At 56.0% G+C, this 19,662-nt stretch overlaps 1 protein-coding gene across 7 annotated transcripts; it reads left to right on the plus strand.

Annotated features, from left to right (window-relative positions):
* The first annotated feature begins 3,096 nt into the window (after positions 1-3,096).
* Positions 3,097-19,662, plus strand: SPACA6 (sperm acrosome associated 6). Of its 7 annotated transcripts, none has more exons than XM_017503875.2 (9): positions 3,097-3,291; positions 8,685-8,762; positions 16,167-16,235; positions 17,096-17,119; positions 17,476-17,553; positions 17,667-17,776; positions 18,464-18,620; positions 18,704-18,914; positions 19,560-19,662. In XM_017503875.2, exons 1-9 carry the CDS (start codon positions 3,201-3,203, stop codon positions 19,591-19,593), a joined length of 852 nt encoding a protein of 283 aa, XP_017359364.1. In that variant the 5' UTR covers positions 3,097-3,200; the 3' UTR covers positions 19,594-19,662. The 7 variants fall into 7 exon arrangements, with proteins under 7 accessions (XP_017359364.1, XP_017359363.1, XP_017359366.1 ...); XM_017503874.2 differs by having other exon boundaries at positions 3,197-3,291; positions 17,672-17,774; positions 18,412-18,620; XM_017503877.2 differs by lacking the exon at positions 3,097-3,291 and adding an exon at positions 7,177-7,390.

Here is a 19,662-nt window from a genome sequence, read left to right on the forward strand (position 1 = left end):
AAAAAAAAAAAAAAAAAGGAATAGCATATTTTCCCAGAGCCAGCCTACCCCAAAGAAGGAGCCAGAGAGGCCTGGGTTTGACTCTCTGGCTCTATCCCATACTCTGTGAGCTTGGGCAACTCCCTATTCAGAACCACATCCTATTCAGTATTCCATTCTTACAACTGGGATAATAATCGTTTCTAATAATAAGGTTCCTGTGTAATCAGTCATATCATGTATAACAAATACTCAGTCCAGGAACTGGCTCCAAGTAGTCATTCAGTAAAGGGTATCTGGGGCAGGCGCAGTGGCTCACACCTCTAATCCCAGCACTTTGGAAGACTGAGGTGGGTAGATCACGAGGTCAAGTGATCGAGACCATCCTGGCCAACATGATGAAACTCCATTGCTACTAAAAATACCGAAAATAGCCAGGCACGGTGGCACATGCTTGTAGTCCCAGCTACTCAGGAGGCTGAGGCAGAAGAATTGCTTGAACCCAGGACGCGGAGGTTGCAGTGAGCCGAGATCTCACCACTGCACTCCAGCCTGGAGCAAGACTCTGTCTCAAAATAAAATAAATAAATAAATAAATAAATAAAATAAAGGGTCTCTGTTGTCATTATTATGATCCAATTGTTAGTAATTATCAACAAATTTTAAAGGATCTAGAAGTAAGCATTTATCTAATATCTGGGTTTAGAGACTTAAAAGCAATGGGCAAAATCACTTTAAAAATCAGCAAATTTGTACCAGGCATGGTGGCTCAGCCAAGGAGGGAGGATCAGTTGAGGTCAGAAGTTCAAGGCCAGTCTGGCCAATATGGTGAAACCCCATCTCTACAAAATACACAAAAATTAGCCAGGCCTGGTGGTACACGCCTGTAGTCCCAGCTACTTGGGAGGCTGAGGTGGGAGAATGGCTTGAACCTGGGAGGCAGAAGTTGCAGTGAGCCTAGACCACACCACTGCACTCCAGCCTGGGCAACAGAGTGAGTCTCTGTCTCAAAAATAAATAAATAAAAATAATAAAAATCAGCAAATTTGAATATGCATAAGCATTAGTTTCTTGACATTAAAAAACCTCCCAATCTCTCAATTAATACATTAGGAATAAATAGATGAATACAATGGAATATTATATAGCTATTAAAATGAAAGAGGAGGCTCTATAACCCTAGATATGGGAGGATCTTTGAGTATCGTGTTAAAAAAAAAAAGCAAGGTGCAGAATAATGTGATCCCATCTGGGGACAGATAAGAGGAGGCCGGTATATACGTACATAGATGTACAAAATTCCTCTGGAAAGATACATAAGAAATTAGTAAATCTACGCTGCCCCCAGAGAGAACTGGGTGGCTGGAGGATAGGGCGGGAGGGAAACGCACTGTTGAAAGCCCAGCACCACGCACCCTGAATGTTTGCCCTAAGTGTCCCTGGCTCGCCAGGTCCACTGAGTTCTCAGACGTCCACAGCAGCTCTCTCCTCTACCCTCTTCTTCCTCCTGGTTCCCCACTGGAAACAGCTTCTGCCCCATCCATTCCTGGGCCAGACTCAGGGAGTTGCAGCTTTCCTACCTGTTCCCCCCCTCCCCCCCACCACCCAGCAGTCTCCAGCCATCTCCAGCTCCTCACATTCTTGCCCCACCCCTTCCTCTCTCTCCGAGGTCCTAGCCCCCAAACTGCAGGAGGAGAGCCTCCTCCCTAGCCTCCACCAGTCTCTCCTCCTGCAGTCCACACACATCCCTCGGGAGGTCTAACTTTCAGATTTGACCCTGTCCCCACCTCTTGATCACGACCTTCCAGGGCTCCGTGTCACCCTCAGGAGGCTAAGTTCCCAGCGTGGCCTGCAACTCCCTGCGAAGCTGACCCCGCCCGCTGGCCCCAGCCTCATCTCCTGTGTTCCTTGGCTCCCGGCCTCGGAGGCTCTAGGCAGACTTAAGGGGCTTTGTTGTCCTCCCAGCATCTCCTTGGTTTCCTGCCTTCGGGCCTTTGCTTCAGCTGTACCCTCTGCCTGGAAGGCCTTCAGTGGAGGTCATGCCACAACCACGCCTTCTCTGGAGGTCCTCTCTGCCGGCTGCTGCTGCCAGGATTCCTCCCGCCCTGGGCTCTCACAGTCTCTGGCCTCTCCCTCTGCATACCCTGATCACCCGGGACTGGGACTGTCTGCGGCTGGCTCTGTGTCTTCCATCAGACTGTGAGCTCCATCTGCAAGGGCAGATTCGGGTCTGATTCACCTTTGAGTCCCCAGTGGGTGGGGGTGGGGGGTGGGGAGACCAAAGCCGGTGTGGGGGGGCGCGCTGGGAGAGCAGGAAGGGGGAGAAAGAGAAGGGCAGACCCTGACTGGTTGGGGGAGAGAGGGGAGGAGAAAGCCAGAGACAGGAAGGACAGAGACACAGAGACAGGCAGGGAGGGAGAGAAACAGAAAGAGAAAAGGGCAGAATAAATGGGAGACACAGAAGCACCACAGGCAGAGAACAGGATGGAGAGGGCGAAAGGAAGGACAGACGTGCAGAGACAGAAGGGAGGACAGACGGAAAGAGACAGAGAGGGGCAGCCAAAGCAACCAAGAATGACAGGAGCAGAGAGGAGGAGGGAAGGAGGGAGGGAGAGAGAGAAAGAGAGAGAGAGGGAGGGAGGGAGAGAGGGAGAGAGGGAGAGAGGGAGCGAGAGAGCACGCAGGGAGCGTGGAGGAGGAGGCGCAGGAGAGAAGAGGGAGGGAGGCCAGCGAGGGACAGGACAGGGCGGAGAGGCGGAGGGGACCTAGGGAAAGCCGGGAGGAGCGAGACTGGCCGAGGGAGGAGGGCGGGCAACGCGGGAGCGCCGGCCGCCGCCGCCTCCCGGCCTCTTTTGTCCCTTCCCTCCTCTGCGTCAGGCTCCCCTGGCCCGGCCTCCCCCTCCCGCTCCCTCCCCCGCCCCGCTCCTCCTCCCCGGGGCTGGATGGAATTTTTTCCCCTGGACCGGAGCCAGCTCGGGGCAGGGCGGGTGGGAAGCCAGGCCGGACTGGGCAGGGCGGTGGGGAGGGGCCGGGGCGGGGGCCCCCTGGGGAGGGGGCTGGTCCGACGGCCGTGCCGCTGGCGGGGTCCGGGGAGGGGTAGCCCCGGACCTCAGAGCCGGGGAGGAGTCGCCGGCCAGAAGGAGTCGGGGAGAAGGGAAGGGGGATGGCGGGGACGGCGGGAGGAAGGGGAGCGGCCGCGGGGCGGCGGAGGCGGGGAGAGGATGGAGAGCGCTCGTCGGCTGTGGGGCCCGGCCTGTGGGCCCGGGGCAGCGGAGGAGACCCCGTTCCTGCGACGCGGGAGCCGCGGGAGCCGTGAGTCTGCGGAAAGGGAGGTGGCGGACTGGGGCCTGGACTCCCGGGTCCCTGAGGGAGGAACACCCAGGGGCCTGGATTTCTGGGTTCTTGGAGGGGGAGTTGGGGGTGGGGAGGTGGCTGGGCGCCCAGATTCCTGAATCCATGAAGGAGGGGGCTGGGACTTGGATTCCGGGGTCCACAAGCTGGAGAAGGCTGGGGACACCTCCTGGATTCAGGAGGGAGGACCGAGATGGGGGCTGGGGCGGGTAGGATCGTGGCTGGAGGAGACTAGGGGCGCGATGCCCGAGCCCTCGGGGAGGTGGAGGAAGATTTGTCTGGCTTTGGAGTGCCTGCGGCAGTGGAGGGGTTAACTGGAGGGGTTAACGTCTGGCTGGAGGGGAGGGGGAAGGGCAGGGATGGGGCTGCGGGGCTTTGAGGGGTCAAGGGTGAGCCGTGCCAATGGGAGGGGGCCGAGGAGGAGGGGCAGGTTGTCTGGGCTGCCAGACAGGCCAGGGTCAGCGGCGGGGGCAGGGGATGTCTGGAGGAGGAGAGGCCCAGCATCCATGCTCCCTCGGGGACCCGGGATTCCAGGTCCCAGACCCCTCCTCCCTCAGACCTGGGAGTCCACCACCCAGTCCCCCACCCAGTCCCCCACCCATTCCAAAATCCGAGCCCCTAGCCCCCTTTTTACAGGATCCAGGAGTCTGAGCCCCCAGTCTGTTCTCTCAGACCAGGGAATCCACACTCCAGCCCCTAACCCCTTTAAAACCCGAGTTGAGAACCTCAGCCCCTCCTCCCAAGGAGCGCGGCCCCCAACCCTCTGCTCCTTGGGAACCCAAGCGTCCAGGTTCCGGCATCTTTTCCCCCTTTGAAGCCTGCAGTTCTGGGGTCCCCCAGGCCCCTCCTCTCCGGAACCCAGGAGTCCCCACCTCCCCTTTAGCCCCAGCTGGAGTCCAGCCCTCCAGGGGTTAAGGGGGCGGGGCCAGCTGGTTGCCATGGTGCCAGACTGTTTGGGTCTGCTCTCTGACCCTTGGGGGCTCCCCAGGGTCCGCAGAGAGGGGGAGGGGGACCTAGGCCTGGGGGAAGTCCAGAGCCTACCCCTTCCCCAAAGCCGGCCTCTGGGCCCAGGGAGTTCGCGTTTCCACCAACGCCTTGTCCAGTGACCTTGAACAAGTCCTGACCCCCTCTCTGTCGGCCTCAGTTTCCCCAAGGAGACACTGACTGGCTGGCGGGGGAGATGCTGAGGTCCCGGGAATCTTGGAGATTCTCGGCTTCCCTTCTCCCCTCACCCCCCTCCTCAGGCCCCAGGCAGCCCCGGGGCATGCTGGGAACCCGGGCCTGGGCTCTGGGCCAGGTTGGTGGGGGGGGCAGCCTCCTCCCTTCCCCTTCCTCCCCACCTTGGCCTGACTCTCGCCCCCGCCTGAGGGTCTGGGAGGTTGGGAAGGAGGGAAGGGGGTAGAGAGCTGGGACCGTAGACCCGTCTCCGGCCCCCGCCTCCCCCTTTCCTTCTCCGCCCCTTTCCCGCCTCTTCTCCCCCTCCTCAGCAGGTCGCTACCCCAGCCCTGGGCCCCTTCTCAAGCCACCCCCACCCCACCCCCAGCTCCAGACCTGGCTCGAGCTGCGAGGGGGAGGGAGAGAGGGAAGGAGAAAGAGAGAGAGAGAAGGGAGGGAGACCCGAAGGGAGAAGGGGGAGGGGAGGAAAGAGAGAGACCTAGGAGGGAGGACAGGAGAGGGAGAAGGAGGGAAAGGGAGAGAGACAGAGACGGAGGGAGAGCGGGGGACAGAGGTGAGAGATGGAGAGAGGGAAGGGGGGGAGAGGAAGTGAGGAGAGACGTCCGAAAAAAGAGGGTGGAGAAGGGTGAGAAGGAGAGGGAGACTGAGACAGGGCCCCAGAGAACGAGAGAGACAAAGAGGGGGAAGGGGAGAAGGGGAGGATGAAAGACAGGAGGAAGAGGAAGAAGAGAAAGAGGGGGGAGAGGGAGGAAAACGGAGCGGGAGAGGAGAGAGGCGATGGGGAGAGAGAGAAGGAGCACAGAGCCAGGGAGGGATGCCTGATGCAGGAGGAGGAGGCTGGGAACCAGAGAAGGTGGAAAGAAAGAGGGAGAGAAAGAAAAAGGTAGGGCCGGAGAGACACGGACTGTGAGAAAGGAGCAGGAAGGTGCGGCTGGAGCAGGGGCAGCCAGAACCAGACGGCCCAGGAGGAGGAGCTGGGCAGGGGAGAGACCCCAGCTGGAGGGGCTCCGAGCCCAAGGTGGGAAGGCTGGGTGCTGCGTCCACTGCCCACCGCTGCTGGGAGGCTGACTTTGGGAGTCTCTTCCCCTCTCTGAGGCTCAGCGCCCTCCCCTGCCTCACCTGCTAAATGGGGATGCTGAGGGCAGCCCGATCTCTGGACTGGGAGGTGTCAGACAGAAGACGTGCTCTGGGCCTGGTATGGTGTCAGCGCTGGGGGACTGTGACTGTCATCCTTAGAACTGACCCAAAGAAGGGAGGAGAGAGGAAGCAAGTACCCAGGGAGGCTTGGGTGTTTGCTAGCCCCTGGGCATGGAGTCTGCAGACTGACCGGAGGGTAGGTAGGGCAGGTGTGCCCAAAGGGCCAAATTCCAAGACAGCTGAGGTTCCCTCTGAGCCAGCACCCAGGAGGCCAGGTGCTCTGTCAGGCCATGCCTTCCCCAGGAGGCCTGCCGGGCCAGTGGAGGAGGATCTGGGGGCTGGGACTCCTGCGTCTCTGGGGAGAAGGGGGCTGTGGATCTAGACCCAAGAGTCTGAGGGAGGAAGGGGCTGAGGGCTTGGATTCCACGAACACTTGGGGAGAAAAGGGCCAGGGGGCCAGACTTCTAAGCCTCTGGTAAGGAAGGGGCTGGGGACCTGGACTTCTGGGTTCTTCAGGGAGGAGGGGGATGAGGGCCTTGACTCCAGGGTCCCTGATGAGGAAGGGGCTGAGGGCCTGGACTCCTGGGCTCCTTGGGGAGGAGGGGCCGGGGGCCCGGACTCCTGGGTCCTGGCACCCACCCGTAGAACCGACCTTGCGGGGCCTTCGCCGCACACAAGCTCGTGTCTGTGGGTCCGTGTCGGGGGCTCACCATCGCGGCTGGGGCCTCCCCGGCCCTCCCCCCCCCCCCACTCCCCATCCTCCTGGTCCCTGTCTGTCCGCCTGCCGCGCCCCCCGGGCTGAGGTAGGAGGTTGTATAGTTGAGGAGGACACCCAAGGAGATCACTATACGACCTCCTAGCTTTCCCCAGGCTGCGCCCTGCACGGGACGGGGCCCGGCGGGGACCCACAGCCCCACTCAGGGACCCTGAGCCCCACTGGGCTGTCCCAGGGACCCTGGGAGGAGGAGCCGGGCTGTCTTTTCTGTCCTTGTCCCTGCACCCCTCCCTACCCTGAACTCTGTTTTACTTCTGTCTGTCTCTCCATCTCTGCTGTGTCTCTGTGGCTTCTGTGTCTCTTTCGCAGTGGATTCTCTGCCTTTCTCTCTCGTTCTGGCTTTCTAGGTCTCTGCCCCTCCCGACATCTTTCTGCATCTGTTTCTGTCCTTTTTGGTCTTTCTGTCTTCTGGCTTTCAGAATGTCTCTGTGCCCATCTCCATCTCTGACCCCCACCCCAGGGCCTGGGGCCACCACATACCATGTTGCCAGCCTCTGGGTCCCTGAGACCCTTTAACCTGTGAGGACATCCAGGGTCACAGGTGAGGTTCTTGGGAGCCTGGCGTCTGGCCCAACCACACACCTGGGGAATTGCTGGCCTGACCCGGGAGCCCTGACTCCTCATACCCTTCCTCCAGAGCATGACATTTGGCCACTAACTGAAACCTGACCTCTGACCCCAGACCACTGGCCCTTCCCCCGCCCTGTGGCGACCTCATAAAGGTTACTAGCTTCTCCCCTGGCCTTGAGACCCACAGGATGGCCTTCCTGGCCCTGGCCAGTGCGGTCCCGTCTGCCCTGCTGGCTCTGGCTGTCTTCAGGGTGCCCGCCTGGGCCTGTCTCCTCTGCTTCACAACCTATTCCGAGCGCTTCCGCCTCTGCCAGATGTTTGTGGGGATGCAGAGCCCCAAGCTTGAAGAGTGTGAGGAGGCCTTCACGGCCGCCTTTCAGGGCCTCTCTGACGCCGAAATCAGTGAGGAGACCATCCACCTTCATCAGTGTCCTGGGGAGGGTACAGAGGGAGGAGCAGGAGAGGCCCAGAGGGTCAGGCTGAGGGATAGACAGAGAGAAATAGTCACAGGCGAAAGGCTCAAAGACCATGAGAACAACAGAGGCTAGGGACAGAGAAACACAGACAAGGGAGGACAGCAGGGCAGAGACTCAGAGAGGGGAGGATGGAGGCTCAGACAGGGAAGGATGGAGACTCAGAGACAGGGGAGGATGGAGGCTCAGACAAGGGAGGATGGAGACTCAGAGACAGGGGAGGATGGAGGCTCAGACAGGGGAGGATGGAGACTCAGAGACAGGGGAGGATGGAGGCTCAGAGACAGGGGAGGATGGAGGCTCAGACAGGGGAGGATGGACAGTCAGAGAGGGGAAGATGGAGACTTCGGGGAGGACGGACAGAGAGGGGAGGAAGGCGACTCAGGGACGGGAGGATAGACAGAGGAGGATGGAGACTCAGGGGAGGATGGAGACAGACATGGGAGGACAGATAGAGAGGGGAGGATGGAGACTCAGGGGAGGATGGACAATCAGAGAGGGGAAGAAGGAGACTCAGAGACGGGAGGATAGACACTCAGAGGGGAGGATGGAGACTCAGAGACAGGGGAGGATGGAGACTCCAGAGCATGGAGAATCAGAGAGGTGAAGACTTAGACTCAGACAGGGGAGGAAGGAGACTCAGAGAGATGGGAGGATAGACAGAGAGAAGGGAGGATGGAGACTCAGAGAGGGGAGGATGAAGAGTCAGAGATGGGAGGAAGAAGAGTCAGAGGGGGAAGATGGACACTCGGGAGGATGGAGAGTAAGAGAGAGGAGGATGGAGACTTGGGAAAATGGACAGTCAGAGGGGAAGATGGAAACTCAGAGAGGGGAGGATGGAGAGTCAGACGGGAGGATGGAGACTCAGAGAGGAGAGGATGGAGAGTCAGGGGAGGATGGAGACTCAGAGAGGAGAGGATGGAGAGTCAGACAGGGGAGGATGGAGACTCAGAGACAGGGGAGGATAGAGACGGGGCAGAGACTAGGGGAAGCAGGATAGAGACTGGTGTTGGGGGAGAGACTCAGGGAAGATGGAGACTCACAGAGAGGTGAGGATAGAGCCTGGGAGGGACACAGGAAGCATAGAGACTGTGGGGCAGAGTCAGCAAAGGGAGGGCATGGACTTGGGAGGGCAGAGACTCAGAGACAGAATGTTCCCATTAGGGACATGGTGTTTGCGGGGAGCTGCCTCCCCCAGCCCCTGCCCCCTCCTTCACTGCCAGACTATGATGAGAGAAGCCACCTGCATGATGCCTTCACCCAGATGACCCATGGCCTGCAGGAGCTGGCTGCTGCCCAGGGTGAGCGTGTGGGGGTGGGGAGATGGGACACGCGGACTTGGAGCCTCCAAGAGATGGGTATGTGGGAGGGCCCGGGGCAGAGGAAGGAGGCCCCAGAGTTGGGCAGTCATCTGGGACGGGGAAAGCTCGGAAGCCATGAGCTCAGCTACTTGACCAAGCGGAGGCTGAAGGCAGCTCTAATAGCCAGAGGCTGATGCTGGCGAGTGGGGAAAGGACGCTGCAGAAATTGCCTAGAGAGGTCCAGACGGGTCGGGTAGGCTCTGACGTGGCCGCACGGCAAACACTCTTACTGGTGATGAAGTTCTAGGTGGGTCACTGCCCCTCTCCTGTCCTCAACTTACCCATCTGTAAGGTGGGACAATCTCCTTGCCTCCTAGGATGGCCACAGAGCTCATTGTGGGGTTTGGGGCTGCCTGATGAGGCTGACCTCAGGGAGGGCATCTTCCTCTAGCACAGAACTCACCCACACAGTCTCACTCACACACACACACATTCACACAAACACATTGACCCACACACTCACACTCACACACAGCACTCACGCAAACATACATGCTTTCACACACTCAGACACATACACACAGATTTCTTATAAAGCGATTCCACATTTTTGAGGTGTGAGGCGATTAGAGGGCAGGAAAACAGGAACAGCAGAGTAGATCGCTCAAGTGACAGTAGTGCAGAGAGATGGGGTGTGACCGCCCTGGTGAGACAGGCACACGTGACAGCCTTGAGGTGTGTGGCCGTGCGAAGCGACCTCAGGGCCGGGGGCCACGCATGGCCGATGGGCAGCGTTGGCAGTAATCATGCCAGGTCACCACGGCCACAGTCCCCATGACGTGCCACAGCCTGGAACTATGGAAGCTCAGAGTTGCAGGAGAGAGGCCACAGAGCCCTCTGCTGTGTCATAAACTGGCTTCCTCTTAGCTACAGGAGCTCAGGGCTTATTCCCACACCCACAGTCACCCCCTTTGCTTCCTGCTTTGCCCACCAAGCATTTTGTCAAAGATCCCCAAAAAGGGGAGGATCCCATCCTCCAGGGGCATCCAGGGCCAGCCTGGAGAAGGCTTCAGCTGTGGTTCCCCCGACCTCCACCCCAAAGGGAGACCTAAGGCCCTAAAGCTCTCTATGGGCGGGTGGTTCAGGATTCCAGGAAATGCCCTTTCTCCCCACGTGGCCTGTCTCGTCACAGAAGCTTTTGAAAAGATCAGGAAACTCTGGATCTGGGAGTGGAAGTCATCTGTGGGGCCGGCTGTGGGACAAACTTGGAGGGGAGAGAAAAGAGGCTGGGTGAGGGTCCAGGCCAGAGCGGAGGCCCGAGTCGGGGCTGGGGCTCTGAAGGTGGAGAAGAGGGGCCAGGGCCAGAGAATGAGATCTGCTGGGCTGTCTGGGGAGGCATAGAGGACAGCGTCCGAGACAGGTCCCGCTCCATGCCTGTTGGGCCACGCGTCATCACTGAAATAAGGAGGCTGAGAGAAAGAGCTGGGGACAGATTATGAACTGGGTTAGAGTGTAGTGACTTTGAAAGGTCCCAGGGACGTTTAGGAGGCAGCTAGATACCCAGGTGCAGAGTTCAGCAGAAAAGTCAGAGTTTTGAGTCTCTGCCCTCAGGGCACTGGGGAGCCACCTGAGGAATGTGAGCAGTGAAATAGGGGCAGCTCTGAGTGTAGAAAGAGCCCTCTAGGGTCATGTGGAGGATGGACCAGAGGGAGAGTCTGGAGGCTAGGAGAAGCTGGTGCAATACGTTCAGTGATATTTACTGAAGGTGCAAACCACCTGTCCTCGGGTTGCTTATATTGGGGTGGCGTCTGGGAAGACAGACAATAAACATAATCGATAAAATATCTTAGTATATCAGTTGGTGATCCCTGCTGTGGAGGAAAACAGGGAAGGAGAAGAGAAAGGGGTAATAGTTTTATTGTCTTATTTTTTTGGAGATAGGGTCTCACTTTGTCACCCAGGCTGGAGTGCAGTGGCGTGATCATAGCTCACCGCAGCCTTGAACGCCTGGGCTCACGCGATCTTCCTGCCTCCGCCTCCCGAGTAGCTGGCACTACAGGCAGCGTGCCACCATCTTTGGCTAATTAAATTTGTAATGATGGTGTCTTGCTATGTTGCTTGGGTTGTTCTCGAGCTCCTGGGCTCAAGTGATCTTCCCACCTTAGCTTCCCAAAGTGCTGGGATTATAGGCATGAATCACCATGTCTTGCTGGGTGATAATTTTAAATAGTTTGGTCAGGGGAGGTGGAAATGACAGGGTCCAGTTGAGACCTGAACAAGGTGACAGTGACAGCCATGCAGATAATCTGGGGAGAGAGATTTCTCAGGCCACAGGAAATAGCTAGTACAAGAGCCTGGGGCCCGTGGGGCTGGAGTGAAGGTGAAATCTGAGAGATAGCAAGGGGCCACCTCCCATAGATCCTCATAGACAGAGGTGGTTCTCAAGCCCCAGCATACATCAGAATCCCCTGGGAGCTTATTAAAAATGCAGATTTCTGTCAAGATCCCAGGCAATGCTGATGATGCTACTCTGGGAACACTCAGAATCGCTGTTGTATGTCCTTGGAATGACTTCTGTCTTTTGCTCTTGAAATGGGGGAGCTATTGGAGGACTTTACACCAAGACACAGGATCTGACCTGGGGTTTAACAAGATCTCTCTGGCAGCTGTGTGGGGCCTGGGCAAAGGCAGGAAGACTTCCAGTGAGAAGCTGGCTCGTCGTGGGTCAGACAAGTCACAGTGGTCCGGGGAGACCAGATGAGGTCCGAGCAGGGCTGGGTGGGCACGAGGATTTGACTGTGTGCCAGGCTTGCCCATGCGTGTGAGAGGCTGTGTCTGCCACACAGAGAGTCATTCATATGAAGTATCCTCCTAAAGGATATTCTCGGCCAGGCGCGGTGACTTACACCTGTAATCCCAACACTTTGGGAGGCTGAGGCGGGTGGATCACGAGGTCAGGAGTTCAAGACTAGCCTGGCCAAGATGGTGAAACCCCTGTCTCTACTAAAATACAAGAATTAGCTGGGCGTGGTGGCAGGCGCCTGTAATCCCAGCTTCTCAAGAGAGTGAGGCAGAGAAAGTTGCTTGAACCTGGGAAGTGGAGGTTGCAGTGAGCTGAGATCACACCACTGCACTCCAGCCTGGGCCAAGAAGCAAGACTCCATCTCAAAAAAAGAAAAGAAAAGAAAAGAAAGGATATCCTCTACCAGCCCTGTGAGGCTGGGTTTTATAGCCCCACTTTTCAGATGGGAACCCTGGGGCTCATCTTGACAAGAACAGTAGACCTGGGATATATTTGGAGATAGACTGGACCAGATGTAGATGGGTGAGGGCAATGGGAAGAATCAAGGATGACTTTTGAGTCTCCTCCAGATGGAAGAGCAGGGAGTTACAGGAGCTGACGTAGGCTGACTGCCTTTTGATGATCCCAGGTGGTCCTGTTTGTGTAGGTGTATATATAATCCATAGAGTGGATGACGTGGTACAGATTGCATGCAGTATGCCACATGCAATGATTAGGTATGGAGGCTCTAGAGCCTGACCACCAGGGTCAAATGTAGCCATGTGATTTTGGACCACTTCTCTAATTTCCCCATCTCGAACTTGGAGATGGCAATCGTAAGTTTTCCAGTCTTCTCTAACCCTCACTACGTGCCAGACGCCATTCTACACGCTTAGAGACATCATGCCATACAATCATTAAATCATGGTCCTCATGGTTCTATGTGGCTGCTAGAGCTCCAGCCATCAAAACAAATTTTTATTTAAGGATTCAGCCTCTCCCCAACCCTGTGATACAGACACTGCTCCTGTGATACAGACACTGCTATCATCCCCATTTTATGAATGAGGAAACTGAGGAAAAGGAGGGTGGAGTCACTTGGTCATATGGGGAAGGAGGGCTTGTGATTGATACTCAGATTTGAAACAGGTATGCTCAAGACAGAAGCGCCAGGACTCAGAGCCAGATGTTCTAAATCAGAGTCGGAGCTCCTGATGATATGCAGCTCCTCTAGGGAAGACTTTACAACACCCACCCATGCCTCTTTATGGCCCACTTGATATAACCCAGGCTCCTTGGCCTGTTTGGAACGTTTCACTCCATTCGTACTCCCCTGGTGGGTTATAAAGCCACCCCACCACCATGGCTTACTTGGTATATCCCACAGTCACCCTTTCCCTGAGTCATTTGATTTGGCCCATAGAAATTCTTTGGATGGCTCCTCCAACATCCTGGCCTCTCATTTGTGCACCCCAGTCTGACCACATGCTCCTGATCATCCTGCCATCTTGAGACCACACTCCTGCTCTGTGGCCAAGGAGAGACCACTAAGTCCTCATTTGGAACCCACTTCTTGGCATGAGTGCCTTCTCTTTCCAAGTGTATATCCAACCATCATTGTTTCAGCCACTCTCTTGCCAATATCCTTAGTTCCCTCCCTTTTTGTATGGCTTCGCATCACAGAGGAAGCTTTCCCCTGTCCCTGCAATGGCTTAAGCCAATAGGAAGTTTACCTCTCCTATACAAAGTAAGTCTTGAGGTAGGCACTTAAGGTTAGTATGGTACCTCCATTTCTTGGGGACCCAAGCTCCTTCAAGACTTAATATCCCAGGGAATCGCCCTTGTCCTCATGGTCCTGTGTGGCTGCTAGAGCTCCAGCCATCAAAACAAACTTTCAGGCAACAGGATGCAAATTTTCAGGCAGCAGAAGGATGAGGGAATCAATAAGATGGCACCACCTTCTCTTTTTTTTGTTGTTGGTTTTGTTTTTTAGAGACAGGGCCTTGCCCCGTTGCCCAGGCTGGAGTGCAGTGGTGCATTCAGAGCTCACTGTAGCCTCGAACTCCTGGGCTCAACCATCCTCCCACCTCAGCTTCCCGCTAGCTAAGACTACACGCACATGCCATCGCACTTGGCTAATTTATAAAAATTTGCTTAGAGATGGCGTCTTCATATGTTGCCCAGGCTGGTCTCAAACTCCTGCCCTCAAGTGATCCTTTCACCCCAGCCTCCCGAGTAGCTGGGATTCCAAGTGCAGTACCACCTCCCTTTGAAGGCCACTTCCTGTGACTCACTTATAACACATCCACTTACACCTATGGGTACAGTTTGGTCACATGACCACAACTTCAAGGAAGGCTGGAAGATGAAGCCTTTTGTCTGTGTTCTGTAGACATAGATACACAGATATTTAGAGGCAATGGACAATCCCTGTGTATTGGTTTGCTAGGACCACTGTAACAAAGTACCATAGACTGGGTATCTTGAACAACAGAAGTTTCTGCCTTCCAGAAGTCTGAGGTCAAGGTTTTGGTGTCAGCAGGGTTGGTTTCTTCTCAGGCCTCTCTCTCTTTGGCTTGTAGATGCTTTCTTCATATGTCCCTGTGTGCATGTCTGTGTCCTAATTTCCTCTTCTCGTAAGGACACCAATCATACTGCATTACGGCCCACCCTAATGACCTCATTTTAACTTAATCACCTCTTTAAGAACCAAATACAGTCACATTCTGAGGTACTGGGAGCTAAGACTTCAACAAACGAATTTGGGGGTAGGGGCACAATTTAGCCCATAAAATCCTGCCACAATCCTAATTTCCCCAAACCACCATAAGATCAAGCCAGCTGTCCACTTTTTTTAATTCCACTGGAAAAAGCCACAAACCGTTACAGTTTGGAGGCCATTACAGTGGTCAAAACACAAGGTCAGACACAGTGGCTCACACCTGCAACCCCAGCACTTCGGGAGGCCCAGGTGGGGAGATCACGACGTCAGGAATTCGAGACCAGCCTGGCCAACATCGTGAAACCCCATCTCTACTAAAAATACAAAAATTAGCCAGGCATTGTGCTGGGTGCCTGTAATCCTAGCTACTGGGGAGGCTGAGGCAGGAGAATCACTTGAACCTGGGAGGTGGAAGTTGCAGTGGGCCAAGATCATGGCACCTGTACTCCAGCCTGGGCAACAGAGCGAGACTCTCAAAACAAAAACACCTACAAAGACAAAGAACATACAAGGGTAAACGACGTATTCTATAAATATTATGGAAATGAATATAGGCTGGAGACTACAGAGAATTGGCCGACGTTTGCCCCATTTCGAGGGAGTGGCTGCTACTAATCTCCAGCTAATTGCTGCCTTATGGAAATGTGATCTCTGTGTTACAGCTCTTCCAACTTTTTTAAAAAGAGATGCCAAACATTTATGTGACATTCCAAATTTTATATGTTGGTGACTGGTTCAATTTCTTTTAAACACTTTCCAGGCCAAATATCACACATCCCAGGGATGGATTTGGGCCATAGGCCACCAGGTGGGGTCTCCAGTTCCAGTTGGATCCTAGAATTCATTCTACAAATACTTAATGAGCTCTCCTAAGATTCAGCGCCCTCTCCAGGATTCAGAGGACACTGCGCTAAGGAAGAATGTGTTTACTTATGAGACAGACATAAATGATCATCATCTATATATAAATATATGTAATTGCAGACAGACGAGAGCTAGGAATGAAATGATTGCGATGAGAGACAAAAACAAAGAACTTGATTAGATTTGTGGTGATGGAAGGATGATTATGAGACAGAAAAATGTGCTAAAAGCAGAAGCCAGCATGTGCAAAGGCCCTGAGGTACTATGGAATGTGGTGGTTTTCATATTAAAGGAAATGAGGCTTGGCTCAATAGCTCATGTCTGTAATCCCAGCACTTTGGGAGGCCGAGGTGGGCGGATCACTTGAGGTCAGGAGTTTGAGACCAGCCTGGCCAACATGGTGAAACGCTGTCTCTTCTAAAAATACAAAAATTAGCTGGGCATGGTGGTGCGCACCTGTTGTCCCAGCTACTTGGGAGGCTGAAGCAGGAGAATCACTTGAATGCAGGAGGCAGAGATGGCAGTGAGCAGAGATTGCACCACTGCACTTCCAGCCTGGGTAACAGGGTGAGACACTGTCTCGAAAAATTAAAATAAAATAAAAAAGGAAATGAAAGGTGGGCACTAGTTTTGGGACAGGGAGGGAGGGGAACTAGGCCAAACCATGTAGGACCTAATAGGCCTTTGTGACGAATTTGATCCTTATCCACCCCTTCTCCCCTCAACAAGCTACATGCAGGTGATATCCAGGGCCGCCATCCTGGAGAGATTCAGGAAGCAGAAGAAAGACAACTTAGGGACTTGTTAGCCTTCAAGTACACAAGGTGGGAGGAAATGAGAGGAAGGAGCAGAGGATATGGTAATAAGAGAGACATAGGGGTGGAGAGGAGCTGGGGAAGGGCAGACACCATGACAGCACATCCTGTGAGCTAGCGCCAGCCTAGCCCTAGCGATGCTAGATCAGAATGCTGGACCAAGGACCAAGCCCTAGGGGAAGGATTTTACTACATAGGCCGCCCTCCCCTTTACTCTCCAGGATCCTTTGAGGTTGCCTTCCCTGATGCGGCGGAGAAAATGAAGACGGTCATTACACAGCTTAAAGAAGGTAAAACAGACTCCTTATCTCCTCCCCCAGACAAACACAGAATTGGAAAACCCCACTCCTGGCTGGGCATGGTGCCTCACTCCCGTAATCCCAGCACTTTGGGAGGCTGATGTGCACGGATGACTTGAGGTCAGGAGTTCGAGACCAGACTGACCAACATGGTGATACCCTTCTTCTAAAAATACAAGAATTAGTCTGGCGTGGTAGCACATGCCTGTCATCCCATCTACTCAGGAGGCTGAGGCAGGAAAATCACTTGAACGCTGGAGGTGAGGTTGCTGTGAGCGGAGATCTTGCCACTGCACTCTAGCCTGGGTGACAGAGCAAGACTCTGTCTCAAAACAAAACAAAACAAAACCCACTTCTGAGATCCTGATCCACTCTCCTGGCCCCATCTCTGAGCCTCAGGCCTTGGGGATCGACTCCCGTGTGGACCACTGTGGATTTGGCCTCACCCCTTCGATGGAAGGTTTCCCTTCCAGCTAGGAGCAGCCATGGGATGTGTCTCTGTGAAAGGTTTCCTCTCCTACTGATCCCGTTTCCGGGACTACTTCTAGCCCACCTTCTCAGTGGAATACAACTGGACTGCCCACCCCCGTCAGGCCCTCCAGAAGGCCAGTGTCTCCCCCTAACCCCTAAGTATACGGCTGGCAGCGGGCCTGGCCCTGACCCCTCCTAGTGCAAAGCTCAGGCCTGGCCCCGCCCCCAGGTGGAACCCGGCCGCTTGACCCCGCCCTCAGGTTATGACTGCAGCCCCCCTCAGAGCAAAGCGTCCAGCCATGTAACAACCGACAGGGAAGCATGGAGTGAGGGGTTCTTCCCACGACCTTTAAGTGGTGATGTTTCCTTTCTCTCTACAGCCCAGGCCTGCATCCCTCCCTGCGGTAAGAAGTTCATCTAAATGTTGGAATTGTCGGTAAAGGAGGTGGTCGGGGCCGAAACCTAGGACATCAGGTGGGGGAAATCGGGTGGACTTCAAATCCTTAGGAGACCAACAAGAGCCCCGGAGAAAAGGAAGTAAACCAGGTATTGCTCTAAATCCTCATAGGAGGGTGTGAGAGCCAAAGCAAACCAATAGGAATCCTAGATGGCAGACGGGAGTGAGAGGCAGCTAAGGACTGCAGGTTCGGCGGGTTTAAGATGCTACCTGGCCAGTGGACCCCCGGGAGCTGTATGGATCTCAAAAGGGCCAAAGGGCCCTGGGCAGGTGGCACCCAGACCCAGCGTTCCCATTCCACAGGTCTCCAGGAGTTTGCCCGGCGTTTCCTCTGCAAAGGGTGCTACTCCAGGGTCTGTGACCTCCCGCTGGACTGCCCAGGTGAGGGGCAGGGCTTTGGGGTGTAGGGGACCAACCTGAGAAACCGGACCAGAGCACCACGGCGAGGCCAGGAGTGGGCGGGGCCCAGCGAGTGATCCATGCTCTGTCTTCAGTTCAGGATGTGACAGTGACTCGGGGCGATCAGGCTATGTTTTCTTGCATCGTGAACTTCAAGCTGCCAAAGGAGGAGATCACCTATTCCTGGAAGTTTGCAAGAGGAGGTGTGAGTCGGGGCGAAGGTGGCGCAAAGGGTTTAGACGGGCGAGTTAGGCTTCACTATGGGTTGGGGAGTCAGCATGCGGGGGTGAGACTCTGGGGAGCTGCGTCTAGACACAGGCAGCAGCAAGAGGAGGGCCCCGGGATTTAGGGGAGAGCTCGAAGATCAGAATGCAGGACCAAGGACCTGGCGCGGTGGCTGGCTCCTGCAGTCCCAGCGCTTTGCGAGGCCAAGGCAGGAGGATTGCTTGAGCCCCGGAGTTCGAGACCAGCCTGGGCAACATACTAAGACCCCACCTCTACTAAAAAATTTTAAAAACAGCCAGGCGTGGTGGTACACGCCTATAGTCCCAGCCACTGGGGAGGCTGAGTGGGAGAATTGCTGAAGTCCAGGAATTCGAGGCTGCAGTGAGCTGTAATCGTGCCACTGCACTGCAGCCTGGGAGCCAGAACGAGACCTTGTCTGGAAATAAATAAATAAATGCAGGTTCTAGGGGCAGGTTGTGCGTAAGGGTTTAGGTAGCGTGGGGAAAGTGCGTTTAGGGCTGGGGAGCAAGTAGAAGGCTCGGGGCGGGGTCAAGGGTTAAGGCTCAGGGCCGGGACTCGAGGGGGCGTGGTCTGGCTCGGGGATGGGGCTTGTAGGTTACCCTTTGGCAAGCCGAAGTTGAGAAGCTTAAGCCCGCGGGTCCCGCAGCTCCGGACTCAGGACCTGTCCTATTTCCGAGATGTGCCGCGGGCCGAAGGATACCTGGCGCGGATCCGGCCGGCGCAGCTCACGCACCGCGGGACGTTCTCGTGCGAGATCAAGCAAGACCAGCGCCCCCTGGCTCGGCTCTACTTCTTTCTTAACGGTGGGGCGGGGCGCGGCGGCGGGAGCGAGCGGGGCGGGGCGAGGGGCGGGGCTCGTGCCCGTCTGACGTGCGCGCCCCCGCAGTGACGGGTCCGCCCCCGCGCGCGGAGACAGAGCTGCAGGCCTCGTTCCGGGAAGTGCTGCGCTGGGCCCCGCGGGATGCCGAGCTGATCGAGCCCTGGAGGCCCAGCCTGGGCGAGCTGCTGGCCACGCCCGAGGCTCTGACGCCGAGCAACCTGTTCCTGCTTGCAGCCCTCGGGGCCCTGGCATCAGTGTGTGCCACCTTGTTGGTGTGGTGAGTGCTCAGGACCCCGGAGTCCCAGCCTCTAGCTCCCCGTTTTCTCAGACCCCACCGAGAGGTCTGGGTTCCCAGCAACCTACAGCCCAGGAGGTCGGGCTCTCAGCCCCTCCTCCCTTACATCCAAGAGTCCAGGCCCCCAGCCACTCCTCCCGCAGACCCAGGAGTCCCCCAGTCCCCTCCTCCTGCAAATCCAAGAATCCAGGCCCTCAGGCCCCCCTCCTCCCTGAGATCCAGAAGCCCAGGCCCCAGGCCCCCCTCCTTCAGAGCCAGGAGTTCAGGTTACCAGCCCCTCCTCCCTCAGACCCAGGAGTCCAGGTCCCTAGTCCTACCTCAGGCAGACCCAGAAATCCATGCCCCCCAGTCCCCTCCTCCCTCAGATCCAAGAGTCCAGGCCCCCAGATCCCTCCTCCCTCAGACCCAGGAGTGCAGGCCCCCAAGCCCCCTCCTCCCTCAGACCCAGAAGCCCAGGCCTCAGCCCCTCCTCCCTCAGACCCAAGAGTCCAGGCCCCCAGCCCCTCCTCCCTCAGACCCAGGAGTCCAGGTTCTGTCCACCTTTTCCACCCAGGTGTCCAGGCTTCCAGGACCTGGATTTTAGCCACCAGCCCTTCCTGTTACACACGTACTTCTTTGTCTCCCCAGGATGTTCTTTGAATGGTACTGCAGTGGCAGCTAACAAAGGTGTCTCTTTCCTCCTTCCCTATCCTATTTCCATCCTGAAAATAAAGAATATGTTTCAACTCTG

The sequence above is a fragment of the Cebus imitator genome, unplaced genomic scaffold, assembly GCF_001604975.1.
Source record: "Cebus imitator isolate Cc_AM_T3 unplaced genomic scaffold, Cebus_imitator-1.0 Scaffold316, whole genome shotgun sequence".
Lineage (NCBI taxonomy): Eukaryota > Metazoa > Chordata > Mammalia > Primates > Cebidae > Cebus > Cebus imitator.

Coding starts and splice junctions, on each gene's coding strand:
- SPACA6 (XM_017503877.2), top strand. CDS start 7,177: ATGGCCTTCCTGGCCCTGGCCAGTGCGGTCCCGTCTGCCCTGCTGGCT. Junction 17,554..17,666: donor CCTCCCGCTGGACTGCCCAG/GTGAGGGGCAGG, acceptor CTCTGTCTTCAG/TTCAGGATGTGACAGTGACT. Junction 18,915..19,559: donor TGTGCCACCTTGTTGGTGTG/GTGAGTGCTCAG, acceptor TTGTCTCCCCAG/GATGTTCTTTGAATGGTACT.